This window comes from Leuresthes tenuis, unplaced genomic scaffold (genome assembly GCF_036924035.1).
Source record: "Leuresthes tenuis unplaced genomic scaffold, fLeuTen1.0.hap1 SCAF_2, whole genome shotgun sequence".
NCBI lineage: Eukaryota > Metazoa > Chordata > Actinopteri > Atheriniformes > Atherinopsidae > Leuresthes > Leuresthes tenuis.
Genome location: NW_027325356.1, coordinates 6,735,604 through 6,744,244, shown reverse-complemented (window position 1 = coordinate 6,744,244; position 8,641 = coordinate 6,735,604). Strand labels below are relative to the sequence as shown.

Here is an 8,641-nt window from a genome sequence, read left to right as displayed (position 1 = left end):
CCACTGCAGGTTATAGCAGCCCACTCTAGATGACAAGGAGCAGCTCCAATCCAGTCTTTTATCCCTGTAAACAAAAAATGTATTCGAAACATCCACCTACTTTTTCGAATCTAGCTCCAGTTCCACGCAGCACCTTTGGTACACTAAACATTACCTTATTTAATGTCCAGTTGCCAAAGTTTTAAAATAACACTTTTATTTTTCATTACAACTCATTTTATTTTTAACTGAAACCTGGTAAAATTAAACCGATAGTTCTTTAACATGTATCTAATGAGCTCAACCAGATTTGAATTTTAGCAGCCAGGCTACAGTTCTTTGGGAGGGTGGGGGTAGGCACACATCAGCCACAACACTGAAAGCACTGACAGCAGAAGGAAATAACATTTCTTATCTTGTTACAATGCAATGTTCTTCTGGGAAACCTTGGATTCATGGATGTGACATTCGCTGTGATGTTACACTCACTGAAACATTGTTACAGACTAAGCACAACTGTCATGGTAACGGCACACCCTGATGGCAGCATACTGGACTTTTACACTTTTCATTTTATTATTTCTAAAGGCTTGGATATGTATGAACTTCTGGGATGGACTGGCTACCTGTCTGGGGTATACCTCCTCTCGCCCAGTGACAGCTGGGATAGCCCCCTGACCCTGAATTAGATTAAGTAGGCATAGAGAATGGATGGAAGGATTTATGAATTTATGGTGCATAATGTTACCCTTTCTGACTAATACCCTTTTGTCACTTACTGGTTGGGTCACTTGGTCAGGGTCAGAGATCAAAATGTCTTCAAATACAGTCGTGGTTAGGTCTTAAATGCATCTTTTAAAAATGCTGTGTGTGACATTACAAAATATCACCATCGTGTACATATTTTCTGCAATTCACATGCAGATCCTCTTACGACCACTTGGTTGCATATTCTTTGTACCTAATTTTAGGTCATTTTGGCCTATAAGAGCAGAGTATCCACATGGGCTCATTTGGGAAGAGGACAGTCTCTGTTACTCATACCATCACCTCAATTTGTACACAATATGGTGTTTGGTAGTGGAAATGCACCTGCTTCTCTTGAATATCTGTTTAAATAGGGATTTATCAGATAATTTATTTAGCGATTTTGCTATTATTGTCAATATACTCTGCAGACTTTGTTTGTATCCATCAGTTTAAGTGTGTTTTGTGGATGTCCACAGTTGAGTTGTCATTTGAGCAAATATTGCATGCTTGTGTGTGTGATTGGGAAGTTTCATGGTGAAATGTGTTTGTTCACTTTTGTTTAGTCCATACAGATTGTTTTAGAATCACATTGTGTAGATTCTATTGTTTTCTCAGAGAGAGTCAAACACTCTCTATTTTAGTGGGAGCTAAATCAAACTTCTTTTACTTTCTGAAGTTTTTTACAGCAAGTAAGTAACCACAACACTTAAACCACTGACAGGCAAAATGAGTTACACTGTTCCTGTTGTCACAATACAATGTTCTGTTGTGAAAACCTCCAATGTAGCATTCACATGAATGCCATTTTGACTCTTGCCACCTTCCCCAACATATCTGCAGACCAGTGACACCCCCCCAACAGTTCCCGTCCACCCAGCAGGAACGCAGTGGCCCCGACAAAAACTGCGGGAAGGGTTTAAAGAACAAGACAAAGATGTTCAACCAGCCTCCAAACTGTACAGATACTGATCTTTTGGAATCTGATTTATGAGAAGAAAGCCCGAGTATCAGAAGTTCAGGACATCCTCAGATACTCTTTGCATCATATCCTCTACAGTGGACCACTTTTGTACTGCACTTAGAATACGTTTGTATTATTTTTTTCAAAAGTACTGAAGAGTGAGAAAAACAGCACTGAAATTAGATAAGTTGCCTAACATGGGGTATTATTTTACCTAAATATTTTCTGTTCAGTCAAAATCAAGTGACTGCTTGAAGGTCTAGGCCTTGTTGCCCTGTGTCTTAGATGGATTTGTAAGATGTTACTACAATTACAATACAAACAGTCTGAATGTGCATCCTCATTGTTTCTCATTGCTGTCGCCTTCAGACAGCCTTTACTTTACTAAGTTGGTTGCACTACCCTGGAGACAGGGCTTTAGAGAACAACAGAGCCCAATGTGGTAATACTGATGCACTAGTTCACCATTAAGTCTGAAGAAAAACCATTACACCCTATAACGTTCCTTCCAGTTTGCATGCATGCTTTTCACATCAGACGAGGAAAAGTAGGCTACAGCACGGTACATAAGCTAAGTGAACCTGAATGGGGTGCTGCAGCAGTTCTATGTACGGAGCTAAAGAAGTTGCAACGCAAATAAAACATGTCCACAATCAGATTAAAAGGAGTGGAACCGCAGCGAACACACTGCCACACTAGCTGAGTGACAGAAGCTGATTTGCGTGTGTACTGATGGGGGTGAGGAGTGTGTTGGTGTGTGATTGTGTTTGTGAGAGAAAAAGAGAGAGGGAGAAGGAGAGAGGCAGGTGGAAAGGGGGAGGGTCGGGGGTGGTCCAGACAGTCGGTCCTTGTATTGCCTACCTCACACGCTCAGCCTATGCGCATCACTGAGGAGAAGCCTGGCTGCCGATTTCCTCCGGTCAGTCTCAGCGCCTGGCTGGTACAGTAACACAACCGCTCCAACGTTACTCGATCACTTTTTCTCTTTTTCCTCTGCATGTCTGAGGCCAGCCGTTGGAGTTGAACGCCTCGAGCCGGCGTTAGATGGAAAACAGGGTTCCGCCAGGCGCGTTTATCCTCTCCTAGCTGGGAAGCAACGCGCGGAGGAAACCGTCTCACAGGAAACCGTGATTCATGGACGTACTGTACAGCGCATCATGAGAAGACAACTACTACCAATAAGGTAATACATACAACAATTGTCATATCTGTGTTTTTTTTTGTTGTTTTTTTTTTTTTGTTTGTTTGTTTTGGGTTTTTTTAATTAGTGGATTAACGTGTGCTTTAGTTTATATGGTGATCTTGTTTTCGGTACTTGCGGCAGGGTGGGATGCGTTCGTTTGTGCTATTTTGTCTTATCGCTGCATTGGTAAGAATCACTGCATAGCGGAAAAGCTTTGACAGCCTAACCTGTTCCCGCTACAGTGAAGTGAACCCTTTTATTTAAAATGTAATTTAGAATAAAGCATGGATGGTCTCTGCCTGTGGTTGGTAACCATATAAGTCGTATTTTATGCAGAGCGAGTGTTAAACAAACCATCGTACAAAAGCAGAATGTTTAGTCTGGACATATAAAACATTAATTTAATTAGTTTTGGGATTTTTTTCTAAAGTTGGGATGTTATTTTAAAGTAGCCTTTCTTCACAGTATGCAAAGATTGACTGATGCATAGCTTTCTATCTTTGGTTATTTCATCACTGGCTTCTGAAGTGGTGATTTATTTAATTAAAGTTGCTTGTAACAAGGCCCCAGTTTATGATTATAGGCATTGTTAAAATTCCGTAATGAAACAATTTGTTCTGTTATGATAAAAATTTTTCACTTACAGCTATACTTCCCCTTGATTTGACATTGGCAGTGAAGCTTAAAAATACAGTGTTTAACTTCCTTGGATTTTTTTCCACTCAGTGGCATACAGCACAATGCTTTGACTCTCCAGTCAAGTCAATTAAGGTTCTCAAATTTAATGCAAACACTATAGAATAGACAGAAAACAAGGATGGATGTATTCTAAGAGGTGTGCTTACTGCCTCATTATTATTATATGGTAAGGTAACTTTTTGTCGAACCAACAAAGGACAAACATGCTGTAGAACCAGAATTGTACAAAGTGGTTCACTCAGACTTGTTTTAAAACAAAATGTTTCTTACTGTATCTGCATACTGTATGTACTTCAGGGTGATCTTGGCTCCAGTACTGCTCTACTTGTTTTGGCAGGCAGTGCCAGGTGATTGGAAAGAAACCAAAACAGGATCTCAGAATGTCTTTATCAATTTTAATTTCCAGAAATTACACTGCAGCACTGACAGGAGAAATGGGAGATAAGTTGAATGATTAAGACACATGATTCTGTCTCATGGCTGCAGCATTTTTTTTAAGGACCACTTATGTTATTTTCGTGCTCAGTGTGTAGTTGGCATTTAACCTTGCTTCAGCATAAGTAAGAAAATCAAAGGAATCACAAACAGAATATAAGCGACACCCAACCATTGATGACTCATCCTAAACTCTAAAATACAAGTTGCTTCACTCTCATTTGATATATTCAAATAAGGTTAAATCGTAATGTTCTGATTGTTTTCAGCCTTTAGTACTGTGCCACTTATATATCCAATATAGATATACATTGTTTGGGCAGTACGTGTGTTTAAACTAATTATAAATTCTCTGAATAAAGACAAAATCTTCTTTGTTCACAGGGAGGACCTGGCATAGACAGCTGTGTCTAGATGAAGTGGTTCAGCCATGCAGTGTTCCTGGAAGTCAGTGATTCTGCTGGCCTTGGCCTCCATTGCCATCCAGTACACCGCCATCCGGACACTTACCTCCAAGCCTTTCCAGCTATGCCCACTTCCTAGCCCCCAGAACTGTGGTCTGGGGGCTCAGGATACGGATCCTCCCTTTGAGCGGGGAACGACAGGTGGGGGAGGTTGTGATGACTACCCGTACTTTTCCATCAATGCTACCCATAAACTGCACATATTGGTCTTGGCAACCACACGTAGTGGTTCCTCCTTTGTTGGCCAGCTACTGAACCAGCACCAGGAGATATTCTACCTATTTGAGCCTCTTTATCATGTTTATGCCACACTGGTTCCACGTCAGTCACACACCCGCAACCCTGCAGACCGGCGTGTAACATTAGGTGCCAGTCGAGACCTTCTGCGTAGCCTTTATGGTTGTGACCTCTATTTCCTAGAGAACTATATCAAACCGACACCCACGAACCACACCACGGACAAACTGTTCCGTCGTGGTGCCAGCCGAGCATTGTGCCAGCAGCCTGTATGTGATGCCTTTGGTCCTGGTGATGCTAATGTGGAGGAAGGAGACTGTGTAAAGAAATGTGCAACTTTAAACATGACCCTAGCAACAGAAGCATGCCGTGAGAAGCGTCATGTGGCGATCAAAGTTGTCCGGGTGCCAGAGATTGGAGATCTACGTGCACTCGTTGAAGATCCACGGCTAAATATTAAAGTTATTCAACTGGTCAGAGACCCACGTGGTATCCTATCATCACGGATTGAGACATTCAGGGACCCATATCGTCTGTGGCGTATTTGGAGGGCCACAGGGAGACGGCCCTATAATATAGACATGAATCAGCTTACAGTTATCTGTGAGGACTTTTTCGGTTCTGTTTCAACTGGTCTCAGCCATCCCCATTGGCTAAAAGGGAAATACATGTTGGTTCGATATGAGGATTTGGCCAGAAATCCACTTCTTAAGACACAAGAAATCTACGACTTTCTGGGACTGCCTATGGATAAAAATGTCAAACACTGGATACGTGCAAACACTCGAGGCAGCAATGAGCCCTCAGCAAAACACAAGTTTGGAACAGTGAGGGACTCAGCAGCTAATGCAGAGAGTTGGCGTTTAAAACTGTCTTATGACATTGTAGAATCCACACAAACAGTGTGTCAAAAAGTACTTAATCAGCTGGGATACAAGGCTGTGAAATCAGTCGAGGAACTGAAAAATATGTCTTTCTCACTGGTACAGGAAAAAACCTTTGTACCTTTTTTGTAACAAACATAGTTCTCTAATGACTATTTTTGATATATTTATAATTGTTGCCTTATAAGTTCCTTAGTTTCATTTCTGTGATTTTTTTTCTGAAATAATTTGCACTAAACTTTCAAGATGTTGAATGCACCAAGGAAATTATGGATGAGTCCCCAGTGATACAGAACAGCACATGTTAAACATCAATAATCAAGTAATCAAGCAAGCTAGTTTATAAATGTTACATTCTTTTTTCTTAAATAGCATCAGTTTAGGGCACTGCCTTCATTAATTTTCTGTATGCAAAATGTTGTATCAGCAAAAGTAAAATATTTGCCCATCAAAAGCAAGGGAGTCAGAGGAGCTCCATCAAGCAGATAGGCTTCTTTATACCTGTGATGGCAGATTTTGACTGTACAAGCTCTATTGTGCAATAAATAGTGAATGACAGTCAGCCTTTACCAATATGGCATTTTTATCCATGTGGGAAGAGGAGAGATACTTCTGACAGATGCCATGCTTGCAAAGGATAATTGCAGACAATTAATAGGCTCTCAAGTGAAAGGGACAGAGTCCCATTGGAGGTCACCAGTGTTTCATCAGAGGATTTACAACCATCTGTGATAGACAAACACATACTAATGAGAGGTAATGCTGAAATCTTTATTACAGAATACATATTTTTGAAGATAATTCCAACAATAAAAAAGATTAACGTAGACTGAAGCACTCTAATCATTAGCCATTGTTTTATTTATTTATAAGTTTCTGTTTAAATTTGTTAATTTAAATGTGATTTTTTTTCTGTGACATTAATTATACAGCATTTTCTGCCTGTCATAACATTATTTATGACACTGTTGTTCATTTTTATAATAGAGCCATTAACTAAAAAGTAAAAGGGTTTCATGTTTTATGTTATCTGATCAAAAGGGAGTGGATACAAATAGAATACACATCAGAGCAAAAAGATCCTATGCATTTTCTCTCAACCAAAAAGCACAGCTATTTTGACAGTCCATGTTGTATCTATGTTTGTCTCACAGATAAAAGATTCATAACCGAGGAAGATATGTCTCTGTTGGGCAGGTTACACTGCAGATTCCAGGCTGATCTATAGATGTCTTACACTGTACAACACAGCCACATTTCCAAAGTACTTTATATCTACATTAGATCGCAAACAAAGAGTATTACACTAATGGCTGTCCATAATCTAGGACAAATCCTTTGATCATTAGTGTGGCTGATGTACTGTTTCAGCCAAGCAGTGTTAAGGGTAGAAGCTCAAGGCTGAAATACAGTGCAGCATAGTTGCAAAAATGAATCTGTCAGTCTTTCCCCCAGCTCCTTGAGATAATACTAAACACACTGGACAGTTGCCAAAGCTTTGGACAAAATATGACTTCTTTTTATCTACTTCACAGGCGAAAAATACATTTGTTTTTCTAGTACATTTCACACAACATTACCAAACGAAAGCACATAATTAGATAAAAATCAGTTGGAAGGATCATTTAGTTCATTAATGTAAGGTTATTTTTAATATTGATGGAGTCTTTGACCATTACTACAGCAAAAATAAATACATATTAACTAACAACTAACACAAACAGCTTTGTTTTGTTCCCACAGTTGGTTTGAATTTGAAATCGTGTTTAGTTGTTTAAGCAGTGATTAGTTTGCCAAACAGCTTCCCCAGTTGGTGTGCAAAATGGAGTGATCATTTCATGTTGTACAACTTTCATTTTTAATGTGTCACTCCGAAGACGATAAGGGCGTGTGCACAAAATGCAGCTGCACCTGTAAAACGCAGCGTGAACACTGTATTCATTATGATGAAAATATTGTATTTAAATCCAAATCTTTGCACATATGGGCCATACACAAAAACAAAGGCAGGTGATTGTAGAAAGTAAGAACAGACTTGATAATTGGTGTTAAATTGCTTCATTCCTTGATACTATACTTACAAAATAAAAAAATAATAGAATTTCTGACTCCCATAATATTTTAAACAAAATTCAGCAAGATTATAATGATGGTTAAAAAATGGAAAGGGTATACTTTGAATAAGAATCATAGTCCTCATCATTGTCAAAATATTAAATTTTTTCCTTGTTATTTTGTAAATTTAACATTGAATAACCAATTTTTTTATTTTTTTCATTATGCAGACCTTTTCAGTCAAGATGCCCATTTATTTACACACAATGACTACTTGTTTCCCCATAAGATGTAAACCCTGTGAATAGACTATCACACACCCAGGCTCATCAGTATTGGTGACCGGATGTGCATTGAGATGCAGAGCACAAACCTTTGATCCTCCTCTGTGCTGAGGCTGGAGGCAAACTCTCCCTCTTTTTTTTCAGCCTGTGCTTTCTCCATCATCCATTGCTTTTTCTTTCTTTCTCTTTCTTTCTTTCTTTCTTTCTTTCTTTCTTTCTTTCTTTCTTTCTTTCTTTCTTTCTTTCTTTCTTTCTTTCTTTCTTTCTTTCTTTCTTTCTTTCTTTCTTTCTTTCTTTCTTTCTTTCTTTCTTTCTTTCTTTCTTTCTTTCTTTTTCTTTCATTCATTCTTTCTTTCATTCTTTCTTTCTTTCTTTCTTTCTTTCTTTCTTTCTTTCTTTCTTTCTTTCAGAGATCTCAGGGGATTGTTCCTGTGCTTCAGTGCTCACTCTCTGTTTTTCACTTTACCTCGGAATTTTCAGAATGTGTTTAGCATAGTTTTTATTGAATGCTCAAATCTGGAAAAGCTGCAAAGCGGGGCAATATATTGAAATTGTGGGAAATACTCTTTCCGTCAGAGAGTAAGAAGATAAAGACAGCTGTCATGTTTCTCACGATTCTCAACTGCTTATCATTGCTCAGCACAAAGACGATAAATGGGGAAACATCTAGCCTAATTTTTTCTGACAGTCACAATATCCACCTGCCAGCA

The 8,641-nt window shown here is 39.0% G+C and overlaps 1 protein-coding gene across 1 annotated transcript; it reads left to right on the top strand.

Moving 5' to 3' along the window:
* The first annotated feature begins 2,583 nt into the window (after window positions 1-2,583).
* chst1 (carbohydrate (keratan sulfate Gal-6) sulfotransferase 1) lies at window positions 2,584-8,141 on the top strand. The gene is made up of 2 exons (XM_072379992.1): window positions 2,584-2,873; window positions 4,392-8,141. Exon 2 carries the CDS (start codon window positions 4,438-4,440, stop codon window positions 5,722-5,724), a length of 1,287 nt encoding a protein of 428 aa, XP_072236093.1. The 5' UTR covers window positions 2,584-2,873; window positions 4,392-4,437; the 3' UTR covers window positions 5,725-8,141.
* The last annotated feature ends 500 nt before the right edge of the window (window positions 8,142-8,641 follow it).

Coding starts and splice junctions, on each gene's coding strand:
- chst1 (XM_072379992.1), top strand. CDS start 4,438: ATGCAGTGTTCCTGGAAGTCAGTGATTCTGCTGGCCTTGGCCTCCATT.